Here is a 20784-nt window from a genome sequence, read left to right as displayed (position 1 = left end):
CCCTTATTGAGGGAGGCATACCACATCTCCTAAACCAAACCCCTCTGTACTCCGCCTGATAACATGCTCCCTGTCCTACCAACTGCAATCCCTGCTAGCCACCATCAACTGCCTCCTGCAGTCATACCGATTCAGACACCACATGGCTTAAGTCTGACCATTGCCTATGTGTATAGCATCCCTCACTCTCCACCCCCCCCCCCCCATACCGTGCACATCTCCAGCTCCTTCACCTTCTGTATCACCCCATTATCAGTAGTATGTAAGCTCGTTGGAGCAGGACCCTCATCCCTACTGTTTCCATCAACTGATTGCTATATGTAACCGTGTTTTTGTTATCTTTGTTTTTTGTATTTGCTCTTCCCTGTATTGTAAGAGCTGCGGAATATGTTGCCGCTATAGGAATAAAGATTATTATTATTGTTATAACTCTTTTAGCAAGTGAATATGCTCGGAATTCAAAGCTCATAAGGCAAGCCTCATAATAGATGCTGCAAGCTATATGTGGCTCCCTAGCCACTTGTTGGAGACCAATGCTATAAGGAAAGGATCTAGCAGACAATAAATGACAGTAACGGATTATACAGGATTTTACAGCATATTAAATTCACTTTGTTAGTATTAGTAAATTAGCAGTTAAATTTTATTCAAAAACACCCAAACCAGCACGAGGCCTGAAAGTGGATTAAGGTATAGGATGCATTGTTCACACAGGGCAATTTTGAAGCACTTTAAGTAATTTATAGTCAGTCAATGACATGATTGGTTTCAGCAGTATGAGATCCACTCCTGGTTTTAGCTTAGGTGAAAAAAAAACCTCTCAAACAGCACCAAATCATGTTATTTAAATATGAACATATTCCTGCTTTTGACTATGTGGGTGCACCTATTAGAAGCTGCTACAAATCTACTGTGCAGTACTTTCTATAGCATTGTATTGGAAGTAGACTTTTTACTTAAAGGAAAAGGTCTTACAAATAATTAAAAATGTGAAATTAAAAGTGAAATACCAATATATCTTTGGTAAATATATCAATGTTATTTGGCACCAGCCCCATTGAAAGTAATTAGCATGCAGCTTCGTTCACGCGTTTTTTTGCACATCCGTGCAGCGCTATTTTTTTGGGCAGCATGGATGCGTGCAAAACAATGCTTGTGTGAACAAGGCCCTAATGTGTAAAACGCACATTAACAACCAGGACAGGGCTTGTTCTTCCAATGTTTTTTTTTTTTCATTTACTTCCATCTTTAGTATTCTGTAGATTTTTGATACAACATGAAATCCTGTAAGAGAGATAAAGAAAAGCTAGAAAATTCAATTTATTAGCGCTCATTAGCTGTTACATTACCAGATACAAAGGGTGAATGAAGATGTAATGCCTCCGTATCTGTAAAGTTTTATCTATTTGAATGACTTTAAATGGCTATAAACAATGTTATATAAGTGTTCTTAAGGCTGATTTTACCCGCAACGATTATGGCACAAAATTTTGAGCAATAATTGTTGGATGTAAATGCTCTCATTGTTTGCTTTTCTGCTGAGTGATGGATTTCATGTGAGCATGAAATCTATTGTTTGTGACAGCAGGGACCACACACCGAGTTCTCCACAGGAGCACTGATAACATTATTTTCAGCTGCAGTCCTGTGGCAGAACAAATGGGCTGTTTGCAGATAACAGACCACCTGCTGTTATCTGCATACAGCTCAGGAAGGCTCATTTACCTGCAAATGAAGCTAATAAGCTACTAATGGGCATTAGTGCCCATCAGTAGCTTATGCAAAATGATCACTCAAAATCTCAATCACACAATCTTTTTAACAAATTTTGAGCAATCATCTTTGTGTGTAAATGGGGCTTAACTCTACTAATGGAAGGTATTCTTTTTCAGATTCAATGATTAGAACTATACATCTGAGGAGGCTAAAACACAGAGCCGCCATTAATTTTCTGGTGAAAGAGGGGTGTGCACCTAGGGAATTCAATAACTGAAGTCGAATCGAGATGTGTCACGTTTTGTAGGGCATAACAGTGGAGTAGTGGTTCGACATGTAGAATTGGAAAAAGGAGAGGGTAATTTTTGGAGAAGCTACAAGGTATATTTAAATGCAATAGGGACTGATTTATAGTTGTTAACGATCTAGGAGGGGATCAAGCGAGCAATGGTTTTGTGGGTGTGGTGCAAGCTTGAGGGAGCTTGCTGTGGTGGTTAGGGGGGGGGGGGTCCTTGTAGTCAGCAGAAAAGTGGAGTGGGTCTGTCACCTATTGGCTTTGACAGGGTGAAGTCCCTGCAGAGATGATGGGAGTGTTTATCTTTGGAATGGCTAGTGGGTCTGTGAGTCCGGAGGTAGGCAGCTATAGGCAATTTGGCGAGTTTGGGTCTCCTGAGTCAGTTGGCTTGTGGTGGGAGGCATTGGTTTGGAAATTTTGTCTCCCGAGTGAATTTGTGTGCCACGGAAGTCATTACAAATACTCCCCTAGTTGATGGGGTGACAGAATTGTTTGGGGCTCCAAGGACCCCCTCCCCTTTTGGGAGAATTTAAAATACTGATGTTTATGTAAATGTTATTTTGTAATAAAATAGCTGCTGTGGCCAATTTATCCAAATTGAGAACTGTTTTGTGGTCAATTAGTTCTGGTGGAAGGTTGGTGGAGTTAGGCTGCAGCAGGGATGAATCCGTTATATTCAGGTCATAGTTAAAAGTAAATAGGAGATAATCTTGCCCCAACGTTTTATCAGTGTGTAGGATTTTCTGCTCTTTCCTGAAACAAAGTCTTCTGGAAATGCTGCAGAGAACACAAGAGAAAATTTCCTGCTAAACATCTGTTTATACCAAGGACTGTGTTGGCAACAAGAGGGAATCTGCTACGTCTAGAAGAAAGCCGGTTTCATCACCTACATAGAAAGGGGGTTCTTTACTGTAAGAGCAGTGACACTGTGGAACTCTCTGCCTGAGGACGTTGTGATGGCAAAATCCATAGAGGGGACTAGACGTCTTTCTCGAGCAGAAATATATTACAGGATATAGACATTAGGTGAGCAGCGGGTTTGTAGTTCCAGTTCTTATATTTAGGTAGGAACTATCAAAGGTTGATCCAGGGATTATTCTGATTGCCATTACGGAGTTGAGAAGGAATTTTCCCTCAAATGGGCTAATTGACTTCAGCCTCATGGGGTTTTTGACTTCCTCTGGATCAACTTGGAGTTCAAACAGACTGAACTAGATGGACATTGTCTTCATTCAACCTAACATATTATGTTACTATGTATTTCTTGGCTGGATCAGCTGAGTGGTGGGGTTTAGCCAAGGGGTTAGGCCTAATTACGGTATCTGTCCTACTGCAGTCAGTGCAGAAAGCTCATGGTTGATCTCCTAAGACCCTTACAGAAGATGTCTTTATGTCTCATTAACAATATGGGATCAAAGAAAGGGAAGAGATTGAGGGAGGAAGTGATGGGATTTCTAGGTTTAGTGTTCCTATAAGACTTGAAGTTCCCTATCCCACAGCTTCCTGGAAGAATCACAGTCTGTAGTTTCCACATCGAGTGTGGAGTCCATGGAGAGCCAGCTAGATTTACTTACATGTTTGAAAATAAAAACTCTGTGGGGCTATTTGATCGAACAAAACCAATTCTTTACTATTCTACACAAGCCAAGGATTGCAGAAAATACTCTTCATTTGAATTTGACGAAAAAATACTTACAATAAGGAAGCAGGCACCAAGAACGCAAGCTTTCATCTTGACATCAAGTTCCACGGGAAACTGAACTTCAAATTTGTTAGCATCAGTTAAAGGCTCCTTTGTTGATCCAGTCGATAGTTTACGAATCCTTCCAACTACATCATCCCCAAGTGACTTCAGCTAAAGAAAAAGAAGGAAATTGTGGAAACCGGACATAGATTATTGATAAGCATGTATGTGGGTACAGGATAGGATTCATGTACTATCTAAATTAACTTGTGGTAGAACACTTCTTCTGGGGTTTACAATTTGGGTTGCATCATTTTTCTGGTGTCTTATAATATTCTACATCCAAACCCAAATGTTTCATTAAAGGAGATGTCCCGCGCCGAAACGGGTTTTTTTTTTTTTTAAACCCCCCCCCCCGTTCGGCGCGAGACAACCCCGATGCAGGGGTTAAAAAAACCACCCGCACAGCGCTTACCTGAATCCCGGCGGTCCGGTGACTTCAATACTTACCGCTGAAGATGGCCGCCGGGATCTTCTACCTTCGTGGACCGCAGCTCTTCTGTGCGGTCCACTGCCGATTCCAGCCTCCTGATTGGCTGGAATCGGCACGTGACGGGGCGGAGCTACACGGAGCCGCTCTCTGGCACGAGCGGCTCCATAGAAGAAAGCTGAAGACCCGGACTGCGCAAGCGCGGCTAATTTGGCCATCGGAGGCCAAAAATTAGTCGGCTCCATGGAGACGAGGACGCCAGCAACGGAGCAGGTAAGTATAAAACTTTTTATAACTTCTGTATGGCTCATAATTAATGCACAATGTACATTACAAAGTGCATTATTATGGCCATACAGAAGTGTATAGACCCACTTGCTGCCTCGGGACATCTCCTTTAAGCTGTGAACCACTATTCAGTATGAAAGGGGTAAAAACAGGTCAAAAGCTGCCACCAATGTGTCAGTAGAAAGGGTTAAAGACAACTACTTTAGAGACTGGGGTCTCCAGGCATGAACTCCATATCATGAAATTAAATCAGGCTGTACTGCTTCGAGAAAGGTTAAAGGGGTTGTCTCGCGAAATCAAGTGGGGTTATACACTTCTGTATGGCCATATTAATGCACTTTGTAATATACATCGTGCATTAAATATGAGCCATACAGAAGTTATTCACTTACCTGCTCCGTTGCTAGTGTCCTCGTCTCCATGGTTCCGTCTAATTTCGCTGGCGGCTTGCTTTTTTAGACGCGCTTGCGCAGTCCGGTCTTCTGCTCTGAGCACGAGCCGCTTCAGTGTGCTCGCCGCTACAGCTCTTCTGCACATGCGCAGACGAGCTGTATCTTCTCGGGAGCGCGCTGGAGCGGCCATTCTGCTACCATCCTCTCTTAGAGAAAGGTGCAGAAACTTGAGCCGCCCAGCAGTGCCGCCCAGCCGTGCCGCCCAGCCGTGCCGCCCAGCCGCCCAGGTAAGTGATGGGTGACGGACTGACGGGGGTGACGAGTGACGGACTGCCGCTGTGGCCCCGGAGCCTACCACTGGGCCCCGGGGCCTAGCGCTGGGCTCCGGGGCCTAGCGCGGGGGAGCCGGGGCCTACCGCTGTGGCCCCGGAGCCTACCGCTGGGCCCCGGGGCCTACCGCTGGGCCCCAGGGCCTACCGCTGTGGCCCCGGAGCCTACCGCTGGGCCCCGGGGCCTACCGCTGGGCCCCAGGGCTTAGCGCGGGGGAGCCGGGGCCTAGCGCTGGGGAGCCGGGGCCTAGCGCCGGTTACCTGCTGCCTGGCGGTGGGTGACTGTGGCCCAAGAGTGTGTGCCGTGGTCGGCGGCCATGGTGGGTCCGGTCGGTGGCTGCGGTGGGTCAGGTCGGCGGCTGCGGGGCGTCTGGTTGTCAGGGAGACACAGCTGGTAGCGTCTCGGGAGTGCACACGTCGGGCTACAGCAAGCGACGGGAAAAGAGTCGGCGGCCATCTTGGGGAAGCTTTTTATAAGTTGCTGAAACGCTGGAACTGTAAGTAGAAACCGGCTAGAAAAGTCATTTACACGGGTGCTTAGTAATGTATGCTTAATAAGGGGGACTGGGCAAAAAAAAAATTTCACTGCTTCCTCGAGACAACCCCTTTAAGTGAATGACGGAAAAGTTTGATACAGACCTATCAGCCTTAGTAACAATTACTTATGATATCTGACTGTTTATATGATTTAATAAAGAGCTATAGAAGCTATGGATTATTTGCATTCATTGCTTGAGAGCTGTGGATTTTTCTTTAACCTTTGAACTACCAGCCATTTTTGGGCTTTTCATTTTCGTTTTTTTCATCTCTGCATTCCAAGAGCTAAAACTGTTTCATTTTTCCGTCACCATATTACTGCTTGTATTTTGTGGGACAAGATGCATTTTTAGTGGTACTATACAGAATGAAGTCACATTATTATAACCAGGAGCTAATATCCAGAGTAACCACTCATGGACAGCAACTAGACAGGCTGGGAGTGACTCAGTAAGGTGCTGGCACATTGTCTCCGGTATCTGGAGCCATGCAGACTGCAGTATATCCCACAGTTATTGCAGGGTGTGTGGGGGAGGATCCATAGAGAAAACACCATGATCGATGTGGTCCCACAGATGCTCAATTGGGTTTAAGTCTAAGGAGTTAGTCAGACCTGTACGTTCTTGACATATGATATGTTGATGCTGTTTGTATTGTTAATTATTAAAAAATGGAATAAAATTGGATTTAAAAAAAAAAAAAAAAAAAGTCTAAGGAGTTAGGGGGCCAGGGTAATACTTGGAAGTCTTGGTTGTGCTCTTCCAACCACTGTTGGACATTTCTAGTCATGCGACATGTCGAATTGTCTTGCTGGAAGATCCCATCTACCCCAAGGAGCAAAAACAGCATGTATGTGTGTAAGTGATCTATAAAGATGAGTACGTAACCAAATTGGTTCAGAGTGCAACCAGAGAACGCCCTGAAAAAATTCCCCAGACCATAACCGCTTCAGTCATCAGCTTGTGTTCTTTCATCAATGGCTGCATAGTGTTTGTTCTCTAATGTTTCTCGCCTGACACGTCAACGTCCATCCGTTCCGTGAAGGTGAAACTATGACTCATCAGAAAAGGCAACCCTTTGCCGATCAGGAGTGGTCCAATTCCTATACTGCTGTGCAAATTGTAGCCTTGTCTTCTAATTCACCTTTGTTAGCATAGGTACAGGGACCATCTGTCTGCTTTGGAGCCCCATGTGCAGTAGAGTTCACTGACTTATTTTAGACACAAGTCTGGGAGTTCCCTGGTTCATTTTCATGGTGAGCTGCTCCGTTGTAGTGTATGGTCAACCCACGTTCACCTTCATAGCCAAAGTTCAGCTTTCGCATCAATAACGTGGTGTTCCGCAGTTTCCATATCAGTTATTCTCAATGGTGCCATTTTTACACCTACGATACACTTTCACCACACCTGAACGCAAATAATTCACAAACTGCGCTTTTTGAGAAATACTACCGTCCTTGGTCCGAAAGCCAATAATCATCCCTTTTTCGCAACTCTGGTAAAATCGACCATTTATATCTTGAGTGCAATGAGTAATATGTGAGCAGATAGCCTATTGTACACCTTTTATATCCACAACATTAGCCCACGACACTAGCCTCACTACCTTCATGGGTTACGCACGAATAATGACGAAAGTAGGAGGGGGTCGGAATATGACACTTTGCATACTTCACTCTATAAGTATTTGTAAAATGTTTAAAGTGAGTGTAATGGGAAACAAGCAATTGTGCCTTTTTCTGGGGAGGAGGGTGTTTTTTTAAGTGTTGTGTTTTACAGCGTTCTTGGCTTTCCATGGAAATACTATCGATGACCTATCCTCAACATAGGTCATCAATAATTCCTCGGCTGGGGCCCACCGCTCAGTACCCCGTTGAATCAGCTGATCAGGTGCCCACTGACAGCGCTGATATACACTAAGGTCGGAGAAAAGAACCCGCACTCCAATCTGTGTAGTGGCCGACACTTGTAATTGCAGGCCCAGATCAAATTGTTTTCAATATTCATAGCCCCATAATTATTATTTTTTCTTCTGTTGATGGGGTTTATTTTCTATGGGATGAGCTGTAGTTTCTGTTGCTACCATTTTGGCATACACGCAGTGCAGGTGAGTGGCTAACAAAAAATGCAATCCTGGCAGTATGTATTTTTGTTTTTTGACAGCATTAATTAAATAGCATATGCATGGATAACAATTGTTTAATTTTTATTGTTTTGATTGTTTTTTGGGAAAAATGGGAAAATGCGGGTTTTGAATTTGAAATATTTTTCACTTTTTTTAATTGTTTGGTCCCTTTAGGAGACTTGAACTTGCAATCGTTTCTGCAATATACTACAATACTCCAGAATTGCAGTATATTGTATTATTCATGTTCACATATTAAGCCCTGCCATAGGCTTAATACGATTGAATGCATGGAATCCCTGCAGACCCTCCGTAGACCCAGGGCTGCTAAGGCAACCATCAGCACCCTTCAATTGCATCACGAGGGTGTTGATGAGTCGGAGTGGAGGCAGTTTACATGCTGCAGTCAGAATAATGACTTATACAAGTTGCTCTTTGTGGTGGGTGTCAGCTCACAGAAACACCCAACATTTGCCAGGCAACCAACGGGCTTAGCTCCTGGGTCCTCTTTATACCCACCCCGCAACTGTGACATATATGCATGTCACAGAGGGATAAGGGGTTAAATCTATTGTGACTGTAAATGGGTCCTCTACAGGCAGCACAGTATATAGACAACAGGATACATATTATACATAAGTAACCACTACTCCCCAATAAAAAAATGAAAAGATTAAATACCTCAAAGTCCACATCTGAGCAGCAACCATACATGCAGAAAGGTCCATGCACTTTAAGAACCTCCTTCTCTCTTCCATTCAGTATAGTAAACCTGGGGAGATACAGGTGGCAGTTCTCTTTCACGTAGCCAACTATGATTCCAGGAGGAGCCTGAACTTCAAGCTGACAGGAGAAAAGTGCAACATTGGGGTTCAGTCAGACGGGCGTTTTTATGTACGCATGTTACTTGCGTTTGCGATCCACATGTATTAAGAACCAATGCTTTTCAATGGCAGCCAATCCTGTTCGTTGACCATTTAAATGCTGCAGTCAATACTGACAGAGACCTTTAAATGGCCTAACAGAGGGAGGGGGCTCCCTCTATCTCACATACAAATCTTACAGTTTGGCTGCTGAGTCTCAAAGTGCTGACACTCCTTTTCTGCAGAGATCACTTTTCATCTCAGTATCATCACAGACTTGATTACAATTAGGTGTTACACTGCTCATGCACATTAGATGCAAGTTAGTCAAAACTGCCAATTTAGTCAGGACCTGCAAACTATCTAATATGTATGGAGATGTTCAGACCTGCTCAATAGAAGATGTCAAGGAATGTATGTTATAGGCTTGTTAAATTTCAACATGCCGGTTCTTGTGTTTCTGGGGAAGATAAGTTTGTGATTGTTCTCAGTGAGGGAAACCAAGTAATCTTTTAGATATGATACCTTTTAATGGCTAACAAAAATACATGATGTTATAGCGAGCCTACGGGGATAGCTCGCCCCCTTCGTCAGGCTAAGATAAGAAAATAAGCTGCTGCTGGAGGTGTCTGGCAGTGGCTTCTTCCACACTTTTAATTAAACACAAGCTAAGAATTCATGGCTGGGGAAGTCAGGGGGAACAGCGGTTGTCCAAACAAGCAATTGACCTTTAGCTATCTAAGGTCTTGTTCACATCAGAGTCGGAGGTTCCGTTCGGAAACTCCGTAGTTGATTTCCGCTAGAAAAGAAGAGGAAATAGTGCAGCAAGCTGTAAACTCCAGCAAAGTGCTGGACTGATGTATGGAAATTGAACAGACTCCATATCAGTCAATGGGGGTGCATTCAGCTAGAGGGTTCTCCCTGAAGGGAGCAGGAAAATAGAATCCCTGAACGCTGATGGGAACGAGCCCTAAGATGTCTCTGCAATATCTGGTTTAAAATTAAGGAAAAAAAATTATATGTAGGCCCTTCAGGACACTTCTACAATATTTTCCCCCTGCATCTGATAGTCCAGAAAATCTGATATCGGTTTCTAACATTCCACAGGGCAGCTTTGCTTGGAGATCAGTGATTACTAGAACAGATATAAAGATATAACCATTTACACTTACTTTCTGCTGACAGCCGGGAAAACAGCATAAGGAGCATCTAAAAGGCCGGGTGAGCCGGATTACTTCACGACCACAGTTATCAATAATTGCTATAGTAAATGGCCGTTCAGATCCACACCAGTACCGAGTACAGCAATCATTTTGTTCAGCTGCAAAGTAGACTCTCTGACCCATGCTGTTCTTGATTTCATATTTGTTACTGATCTCAAAGCAAGAACAATCTTAATTTGGAAATAAAAGAAGCAAATAGTTATCAAAAAGAACAATTCCATATACAAAATATTAGTTCTTCTACAGAAGAATACAGCAGTACATGTAGTGTCTATGGAATGGTAACAGTCAGTGACTTCATGTGCTGCTATATAGGGTCTGTGCTCACAGCAATGCCATGTGCATAACCCCATAAACTATACTCCTGAGCACCAGTTTTACGCCTGTGTGGAAAAATACTGCAAAGTCAGAATGTTTTCAAATATTGAAGTGTTAAAGAGAGAGGAGCATAGAGAGTATCGATCAGGAGGGAGACCCTGTCTTTCCCATAACTCTCGGGCTAAAGCTATTCTACCCAGCAACAGCTTGCTCCGGAATGGCTGCTTGTTTTAGTTCTCTGATTGGTAGAGGGGGAAGGAGTTGAGGCAAGCCTGGGTAAGCGAGTAGGGTGAGGCTGGAAGTAAGAGAGAAAAGTGAAGGAGGAGTAAGGAGGAGTCAGGAGGAGTTGTCATCGGGAGGTGGACGAGAGAGGAGGTGTAGAGCAGTGCTGTAGCAATTACCACGCTACTGCAGTGGAAAGTGGGAGTACTAGCTACCCAAACAAGCACAGTGTGGATGAAAAGACTAGTACAGTCTACGCAATGGGGAGATGAAAGAGTCCCTGTTTATACAAAGTCAGAGAAAGTGCAGGCGGCCCTGTTTTAGTCACCTCATACTTTCACTAAAAAACCCATTGTGGAAAACACCCCAGGTAACTAAGACTGGCGGAATTCATCCTCAGTAACCTTAAGAGAGAGTGAGAATGTTGAAGAGAGTTGTTTGTAAAATTCTACTCTTAGAGTACCGATAAAGTCAATACTAACTAGGTCTACAAACTACAAACTGTAAAATTCAAGTTTTGTTGAGAAGTGTTGAGTAAACTGTGTACCTTCGGTTTACCACCCAAACTATGTGGACTCGTCTCACTTATTTCCATACCAACAACCAGAGTTCGCAAAGGTACTGGCGTCACGTGACACACTGTTTGTGAACAATTACTGCTGTTATCTTGACATTTCCAATCCAAAGCCTATTTTAGCCCCAACTGGGAGAGATCGCAGAGCCACCTATGGCATCCATCTTGTTGTTCCCAGTAGTCTCCCCTGCAACAGCTTGCCTCCGCTCAGATGCAGCACAAGTACATATAAAATTTCTTCTTGTTTTGCAAGATAATCTTTTAGAGTTTTGGTTGAAAATATCATAACAATAAAAAAGACCTCCTTTGTGTATGCTCTATGTCCAGTGAAGTCTCTTTAAGACGAACACACAAAATAGCATTGAAAATAGACATATGTAAAATAAGACAAAATTTGTCACAGAAAATCTGATCTAGACAAAGGAATGGAACAAAGAGGTTAAGATGCCTGCACATCTGCATCATTGCAGTACTGTAGGCCGCTATACCAACAGCAAATCCAATAAAGACAGCAACGAAGCCTGAGGGCTCGAATCACACATGCAGTTTTTTATGGTGATTAAAGAGGTTTTGGCTTCAGGAACTGCAAACGTGATAGCATCCTAAAGCTGCCCATACGTTAGCTATGTAAAAATGCCATTTGCTGAAGGACTTCATTTATGGTTGCATTTTAAATGACAATGTCATAATTTAAAACAAATTGTTAATTAATTTCCGCCTTCATCTGTGGCCTGGGCTTTCAGTGATGGTATAATGGTCATTCCTTAGGCTAAAACTAACCCCAAAAAATCCAACCTCGCAGATCAATTTTTTCAGATATCTGCCTTCACTCACTATGCCAAAACATAAAGATCAGCAGGAGTCTGACTTTTGCAACCCCTTCCCCGCCCTTGGAGAATGAAAGGAAAATTGGTCCTGCATGTTCAGAGACACCAGGTAATGGAGAACAACCTTCCGGGAACATTCATATAAAAAATATATTTTGTCCGACTGTTTGACAGTAATTTTAAATGCAGTTGACTTCTTCCTAGATGATGACTGTGGGTCACCGGTCAGTGAAAACAATTATTCCTTGTTAAAATTTTACCAGATGAACAATCGCTTTGCTTGAAATCATCCATTTGAATCAATTTTAGTCTAATGTGTATGGGCACCTTAAGAAAGGCAGATGTCTGCAGGTTACATAGAGTGAGCAACATGGCAAGAAGAACAGCTCATTAACCATATAGAGAAAGTCCTTCAGAATGCTAACATGTTCTCTAGTGAAATATAACCTACCTTTCAGCAGCTCTTCTTTTTGATAGATAAGAAGTTCGTCTATCTGCCAAAACCAAAACAAAGTTATCAGTAACTTATCAAATGGATAAGGAAGCGTTTAGAAGATGCAGATTGAAATAAATATTGATTTATTAAAGGTATATTTTGTGTGGGCAAATAACAGTCCTTTCCCTTCTTTAAGGGGTTTTCTGGGACCTTTACCAGATGATCAATTGTTAGAATGGGTCAACAACAGTTGATCAGCGGGGTCCACCACTCGGAATCCACGCTGATCAGCTGATCACCACGCCCATTGTCAGTGCAGATAGCGTAGTCTGTATTGCAGTGACCCAGTTTGGTACTGCAGGCACAGCTCCCATTGAATTTAATGGGAGCTGCGCCTGTAGTGCTAAACAAGACCACTGCAAGGTTGACAGAGCTATCTGCTTCCAGTACTGTCCACTCTGGCAGTCGGCCAGGGGATCAGCTGATCAGTTTGATCCTGAGCGATGGACTCCTTCACCTATCAACTATTGGTAACCTACTATGAAGATTGGTCCTCAATAGTAAAAGTCCCAGAAAACTTCTTAAAGAGAGGAAGAGACTGTTATTGGGCCACACAAAATATACCTTTAAAGAATATTGAGTAATGAAGACATGCTAATTCCAGCAGTGTATCACTTATGGGGTAATCGTCAGCAGTTTTCTTGCATTTAAAAAGAGAATTGGCAGCTCACTGCATATACAGAAACTGCAGGCTGGGGGTGATGTCACCTAGTCTCACTACTAAAGCTGAAAAAGCCCAAAGAACTCCAATGTGTATCAAGACCTAAACAATTCAGGGAAGAGACCAGTGTTTGGGTCTTGATACACATTGGAGTTCTTTGGGCTTTATCAGCTTCAGTAGTGAGGCTAGATGACATCACCCCCAGCCCGCAGTTTCTGTTTATGCAACCGCTACCGGACGGAGTGGCTGTGTCTCACACTTGTGCTCTGTGCTTTTTTCTTAAACTCCTGGCCACTGCTTTCTGCTCCCTATCTCCACCCACAATTGCTCTCTACATTGGCATATCATTGTTCTTGTTTGGCATACTTCTCAAGTTTAGGGCACCATTTGCACATTATTGCTTTAGTTTCTCAGGTTCCCTTTAAGATTAAAACAGTCCACAGAAAAGCACAAAATCCTTCTGGCGTCTATTAAAAAGTGAAGACATAAATAATTCTGGAAATCTGTTTAATTATCCATTTCCTATGTAATACCACAAGACAAACTGCGTGTACAGTATATGTAGACCACAGTGCTTACTGTATGTTAGCCTGTATATGGCACCGTCATTGTCAGTAGATACACAAGCAGACCTAAAGTTGGCGACGCACATAAGACAGCTGTCAGCCATCTTTGTAATTCCTGATAAAAGAAAGCTTAGTAGGAAAAGAGAAATAAATGCTGTCAGAGATGTTGTGCAGTGGCTTATCTCCTGGACGAATAAAACATTCTAAATTCACATAATCGGATTCAGCCAACATTTATCTAATGTGTATGATCAGCTTAAAGGGAATCTGTTACCATGTTTTAGAGTGAGAGCACCATAAGATAGAGACAGACTCGCTGATTACAATTATATGTCTGCTGTGTGTATCTGTGCAGTAGTTTTGGAAAAACTTGGATTTTATTAATAGCACTCAGACAAAGAACTAGTCCTCCATATGCATGAGCTGCAAGTTACCCCCTTTTTATTTTACCTGTCTTGTAAGTGCTGTGGAATATGTCAGTGCTATATAAATAAAGATTATTATTATTTTTATTACTCACACCAACCCCACCCACCAGCCAATGATTGGCAGCTCTCTATGAGCAGTAATAGGCAGACAGCAGTCAATCATTGGCTGGAGGGTGGGGTGGGTGTAGCTAGCTTGCAGGACTATTTCCTGTAGTGGATGTGCTGCTACTGTTAAAATGCAAGTTTCTCCAAACTATTGCACAGATCCACACAGCAGACACATCACTGTAATCAGTGTGGCAGCCACTACCTAATGCTGCCCTCAGAGACGGGTACAAAAGATGGTGGCAGAGTTGTCTTTAAGTAGGAAATTATATATACTAATTTTAGAGCTATGTACTAATCTAAAGCTAGAATTTATAGCTGGAATTTGTCATTCTATCATCTAAGAGAACTATGTTCTTTACTACTGTAGATCTCTATCTTTTAACCTTTTCCAATCTATCGTCTGATGTCTTCAGACATTCTGATTGAAGGCTGTACAGCACCAATGTGGGAAGACGTTCGGCAGGGTATTCTTACTGTATATTACTGGCCGCCCTGTTGTCGGGGGCCTCTCTAGCATGTCCCATACCGAAGTACTGTCTCTAGCCAGCAGATGGCACCATTGTATAATTGCAGAAAAAGAAAACCCCCTTGGAAAACCTGAATCCAAAATTGGATTGCAAAGGGTTAATGGTTAAAGTGATCTTTCAAAAAAATCTCTATTTACCCGGCATAAATATTCCAACCCTGGTAGACAGTTGGGATCTGGTTGAGGTGCTGGTATCCCCATTGGCTGGTTTTGAAGAAGAGGCCCTTCTGCATATGGGTCATAATTCGGATGATCTTGTGGATCTGACATGAATAAGCAAAATTCAAGTTAAAAGTTAAAGCAGCTTCCATTTAGATAAAACAGTAATTTTTTAGTTCCCAGGCTTTTATCTCCGTCCATGTATTTGTGGTTTCATTTTATAGGACAATATCATGTTTAGATGATGGTGAAATAAAAAAAATGCCATCTGAGTTTCTTCAGGAAAGGAAATGTGGTCAACTCGTGGTAAGTAACAAATCTTTACAGTTTCCTGAGTGTTGGCTTTAAGTTGACCTATAAGACAATATCTGCACTCCAGAAGAAATTGTTCTGATGATGTGCGATTTAAATAGAATGCAGCTCGCTATTTGTCAAATTTAAGAGAAAAGGTTATCCCACAAATATTCTCAGATAGGTCTATAAAAGGGCGAAATTGGAGGACCGTGACAAATTCCTGTCTACTGACACAGATTCCCTCCCTGAAAGAAAATCAGGTGTATTGGAACATATGATGGATATTCCAGTCAACTATGTAACATCTTGTGAAAATACCGTGCCATTCTCTTCGCAGATCCACATTTATAACATGTCATTTCAGTATATCAAAGTGTCATCTACAGAAGAGGTCCCAACTTACGAGATATGCCAGTACAAAGTTACTTCTCAGCACATGTAACAGAATCTGATCACTGTATGAATCCACATGCAAGCGCTTATCCCTGGGTAACTACATTTTGCTCTCATATTATGGAATCTTGCCAAAATGCCCTTGTTCAAAGATTTATGTGGGGAAAACTGTACAAAAATCAAGACAACACATATCTAAATATCTTAGCTCGGTGAGAATGAGAGCTGACGCTTCAGTAGCTAGGCACATGAATAACATGCATACTGAGTCCTTAAAATTTTGGAGACTCTGTCTTGTGAAACTTAGGTCATGAGGGGGGAAATTAGATTCCAAGTTGATGAGAGAAGAAGCTAAATGGACATTAAGACTCAACATCCAGAACTCTATTGGACTGAATGAGGGCTTTTCTTTCCTGCTTTTATTTAATGGGTTTATTATTTAATGAAAATAATGAAATAAAAAACAAAGAGGGAAATTTGATAAATGTCTGGTCTTTAAAGGGTTAGTAAGTAAACCCTATTATGACCAAACAGTGAAGACAGTAAATAAAAACATTAACATTACGTAGTCATAACTTAGATTAATATAATTGAGCTTAATTTACAAATAAATAATTAAAACTCTAGATTACCTTTTATGTCCATGGCTGCAGCAAGAAGAGACGTCTAACGCTCCTGAAACAATGAAATACAAGTGTGTAAGAGCAGAAACTGATGTAATTTAAAGTAATATAAATTTAATGAAACTGACAGTAACTGGTTGTCTCAGTGCCAAAGGAAGAGGGTGTGGCGGTGGAGTAAGAGATGCAGAATAGAACATACAGCAGAACCTCAACTAACGTCATTAATCCGTCTGGAAGCAATGGACTTTAGTAGAAATCAATGTTAGTTGAAGACATTATTTCCATAGGAATTAATGTAAATCCAATTAATTGGTTCTAGATGTTTCAAAAAACACACCAAACCCCATTTAATAGAGAATAACTCTGGTCTTTAATACCGAAAACAATAACAATATTGAATGAATATAAAACACAACTGTAAAGAATAAATTAACATTGCAGGGACATCATTATAGCAGTACATATCACTGTGTTATGTGTGGTTTGACATTGGACTGCAGGGACATCATTATACCAGTATGTATCACTGTGTTATCTGTGGTTTGACATTGGACTGCAGGGACATCATTATAGCAAAACGTATCACTGTGCTATCTTTGGTTTGACATAGGACTGCAGGGACATCATTAGCAGTATGTATCACTGTGTTGTCTGTGCTTTGAGATAGGCCTGCAGTATTTATTTGCAAACGTTTCTTTACTCTACTGTACTCATCTGTAAAGTACTTACATTTTGCAGTACAGTGGGGATTCAGGAGACAGGCAGCATTCAGCTGGCACTTTGGGGATTCAGCTGCTGTACTGTTTCAGCAGGCAGGCAGACACAGCAACGTTTAGCCGGCACTGTGCACTGTGGAGAGCGGAAGGAGAGGAGTAGGCGCGCGGTGATGCAGGAGAAGCAGGAAGTGACCAGCATCATCTGCGCACCGCCTCACTGAGTGGCGCCTGGGGTCATGGAGCAGTTGGCGCCCTTATCTGAGGAATGCATCTTTATTTGAGGGACCGCCGCTGGCCTGACACATCAACTTAAGTTAAAAACAGCTTTACTTAAGAGCAAAGCTATTTAAGGGTTTACTGTACTTGGAAAAAAACAGGAGTCCATTTCCAAATGTGCCTCACACAAAAACCCCAATGCCTGTATTGCCAATAGATGTTGAGTGAGCAAATATTGTCTACTACAACCGAAAGGTGAATAAAATAAGACAAGACTTCTTAGATGCTCCTTATTCTCTTCTGTAGCTCTTGAGGGTTCAAACACAAGCGATATGCACGGTTACATATGGAGACAAAAAGAAGAGGTGGTGATGTTGGTTTTTATTTAATAAGATGGGGCCAGAATAGGGAACTAAATAGTTAATTTAGCTTAGTCCTTTTTACTTTACTACAATTGTTGAAGGATCTGTGAAGAACTTTCTGTATGCAGCAAGGACCTTCCACTGCCATTGGTCCAACTGACCAGTAGAAGAGAGGAGCTCTTTGATTGGTCGAGAGAAGAAGTTAACTGGAGCTGAGCTGAAACAAGACCCGTGAGTGACTTGGGGGAGTGAGTAGAGAGAACCAGAAGGAGGGGAGAAAGGAGGTCTGAGCTTTCTTTTTGGCTTTCTCCACTGTCCTGTCACTGGAGAAGCTACCGAACCTTCCTGCAAACCCCTTTCAAGCTGTGCCTACCCTCCATTCTTTCATCAAACAGCCAGAGAAGACCCAGCACCACAAGCTGCAGACAGCAGAGAGCCTCTATAGGACCAGCTGAGTGAGTACTAGAGAACTTTAGCTCATGTTTCAGGTTGACAATTACTGTTAGTTGAGTGATAGGGGTTTTCAGTCTCAGTCAGTTTCTTTATATCCTTCCCATTGCCCAGGGCTTATCTATCCATGGATCAAAGTTAAACTGTGTGTTGTGCAAATTCTACTGTTAAAAAACTCTTTCAGACTGCCACGTTTAATAGTAAATGGTTTGCCTGCAGTTTACTCAAACACATGTGATAGTCTTATTTCTCTACAAAGTTCCTTTAAATCAGATAATGGTGTAACGACTTTCTAACTTCAACACCCCGCCAGATCCTATTGTATACCTTCTCCTGTTTACAAGATTGTATAGAGCAAACTGTACTTATCGCATGACACAGCTACTTAGCCATCCCTCAGAAACCGCTCAGGGAATGCAGATCTCTTCCCGCTTGTCGCAGGTTGCACGGTTTTAGTGTCACAAACAGGATCTCACTTCTGTGACCTTTTTGCGCAATTTAAAAATGTAAAGGGTCAGCGTCCCCATTTTCAAAAATCACGGCTTAGGAGATTTCCGCAGCAAAATGGTAGCAATGTTTAGACTGCTTCCCATAGCCACAGAACAGCGGGTGGAAATATTAATAGGACAGTTAGAGGGAAGCTAAGACCTGGCCTAAGTTACAGGCAAGAGCTGTAGAACAGATATTTGAGAGACTTCAAAATATTTTTGAGATCTGTAAGGCTTCAGAAGTGAAAAAGAGATTTTTTTTAAATAAGAAGCAGCAGCCAGGTGAATACCTACAGGACTATGCCTTCTCCTTCCGGGAAGAGATGAAAGCCGTAATTCATGCCCATTCATGAGAAGCTGACACCCCTAACCAAATGCAACAAGAGCAGTTCATTGAAGGAGTGACCTCCAAAGACCTCCAGAGACAACCAAGAATGTTTGCAGTTCAACACCCAGATGACAGTTTCCTAGATTTCAAGGAATTAGCAATTTGGAAGATGGGCACTCCCAACACCTTTGAAGATCTGCTGGGAGAAATCTGACCCCTACGGCACACCAAATCACAGATTTCTTTCCAGTCTGCCCAAACAAACGAATCTGAGTAGGATGGAGTTCCTCAAAGCCAGAACTGAGAACAATCCAGAAATAACTTGCATAAATGGTGCGAGGTGTGGCAACTATATGTGATTGGTTGGGGAACAGGAAATGCAAGTCTCCAGTTCGGTCACCCAGGAGCATTTGGAAGCCTCATGCCCATACTCTTGTGGGCCTTCACAGCCCCCTGCTGAAACGCCCCAAAGAGATAGGTCCAACTCTTCCTGGAGAAATCAGAATCATATTTGTACGCATTGTAGATGTCCAGGACATGCTTCTATGACCTGCCCAAGTTTAAAAAGGCATCCCCCAGGCCCATGGACTGGCGCAGAGGAGGAGAGAAAGTAGGTCCTGCTCAGCACAACAGTGGAGGTCCACATACTTTGGCCACTGCCATGATATTATGATAACAGCAGAAGATGTACCCATTTCAGCACTCTTAGAATTGGTCCTCAAGGGTTCTACAATACAGAAGACACTCTTCAAGTGATACTGGGATCCTGCAGTTCTCGTGCACCTCCAAAACACTTCCTGGATCTCATTGCCACCGCAGACAAGCCTGTACCAGTAGTAGGCTATTGGGAAATATTCTCACTGGACAAACTAAGCTAGTACAGCAGGGTGTACTGGTGATCGATGTGTCCAAGAGAAATGCCCCATCCATGATCCTGGGGATGAACATGCACCGAAATTGCTTTGCAGAAATTCTAGAAACTCATGGCGTGGCCTAACCTGCAGAAAGAGCAGATGTGCTGATCCAGGGCTCCTCAGCCAGAAAAGAAAACCCACTGGTACTGGCATTTACAGACCCTCAGATGAACTGCTCATCTCCCTAAACACTTCCCTACAGGACGAGGTACAGAAAGAGGGGTTCCATGACCTGTTTGGACGCTTTTGAAAATTGAGGCCTAGTGCTACGAGGGAAGCCAGGGACTAAATTTCCAGGCAGGCCGGAAGATCACTCCATGGCGGAGCTCCGAATGTCGCAAAATTACCAAAAAAAACAGGCCGCAGTGGCAACAGAGCTTTCCCACACAGGTGAAGACCGGGAGCTGAAGCAAGGAGCGGCACAGGGAGGCTCAAAGCCCCGTTTTAACCCCCAGACTAACAGGCACGCCTAAGCAGGGTGAGAGGAGACAATCTGGCCAGAGGTGTGGGCCATCTGATAAGGAGGTCAGTGAATGGTCTGGAAGAGGCATTACCTTCAAAGGGAGAAAGAGGTTCTGTCAGCTTGGCTTGCTGGCAGGCCAGAGAAGAAGACAGTACTGATACTCCATACCTCACCCCCTCCTTCTTCCCCGCTCTTCTCACTCCCCCCCTTCTCCCCCTCTCTCCTCCTTCACTGAAGACTATGTGAGGTTCGGGGGAAACATCACAGACCTGTTGAAAAGCCCATGTCTCATCACCTTCCTTTGCTGCCATACCAGAGAACAGATAAAATGAACTCTCAGTTCTAATTTTTACGGAAACTTTTCATTGGAGTTCTGTATAACTAGAAAGGATCAACCTTTATAAGGACTCTCTCTTAGAAGGTCTGAACTTGATACAAATTTTATTGTTAGAAAACCATCTTACTCTATGACAGAATAAAGAGAAAATAAGTGGAGAATAGGACCCAATAACTTGGGATATGGGTATTTAGCTCACGCATTAAAATCAAGCAGAAATTACCTTCAAATTATCAACTTGTCACATGATCAAGGAATAATGAAAGGAAACAGGGAGCGAAGTAATGACCCCCATCACACACCCCTATACTCTGAGGAGATTAAAGAACCAGGTAGACATGCAGAAGTTTCTAAAGAAAAAGAATGCTCAATCA

General features: G+C 42.7%; 1 protein-coding gene across 1 annotated transcript; it reads right to left on the bottom strand.

Moving 5' to 3' along the window:
• Positions 1 to 614: 614 nt before the first annotated feature.
• LOC136625237 (phospholipid scramblase 1-like) lies at positions 615 to 20206 on the bottom strand. Its single transcript, XM_066599285.1, has 8 exons — positions 20165 to 20206; positions 16146 to 16188; positions 14806 to 14930; positions 12334 to 12376; positions 9891 to 10111; positions 8537 to 8698; positions 3708 to 3866; positions 615 to 1284 (listed from the first exon to the last, which is right to left on the bottom strand). The coding sequence occupies exons 2-8, from the start codon at positions 16156 to 16158 to the stop codon at positions 1249 to 1251; spliced, it is 759 nt and encodes a 252-aa protein (XP_066455382.1). The 5' UTR covers positions 16159 to 16188; positions 20165 to 20206; the 3' UTR covers positions 615 to 1248.
• Between the last annotated feature and the right edge of the window lie 578 nt (positions 20207 to 20784).

This window comes from Eleutherodactylus coqui, chromosome 1, assembly GCF_035609145.1.
Source record: "Eleutherodactylus coqui strain aEleCoq1 chromosome 1, aEleCoq1.hap1, whole genome shotgun sequence".
Classification (NCBI taxonomy): Eukaryota; Metazoa; Chordata; class Amphibia; order Anura; family Eleutherodactylidae; genus Eleutherodactylus; species Eleutherodactylus coqui.
Note: the sequence above shows the minus strand (reverse complement) of the source record. Positions and strands in the feature narration are given on the sequence as shown.

Excerpts from the sequence above, each read along its gene's own strand:
- LOC136625237 (XM_066599285.1), bottom strand. Across the intron at positions 12,377-14,805 it reads GGTTGGAATATTTATGCCGG|ATAGACGAACTTCTTATCTA; the intron begins GTAAATAGAGAT and ends TGGTTTTGGCAG. Across the intron at positions 10,112-12,333 it reads AAAAGAAGAGCTGCTGAAAG|ATTGTTCTTGCTTTGAGATC; the intron begins GTAGGTTATATT and ends TTCCAAATTAAG.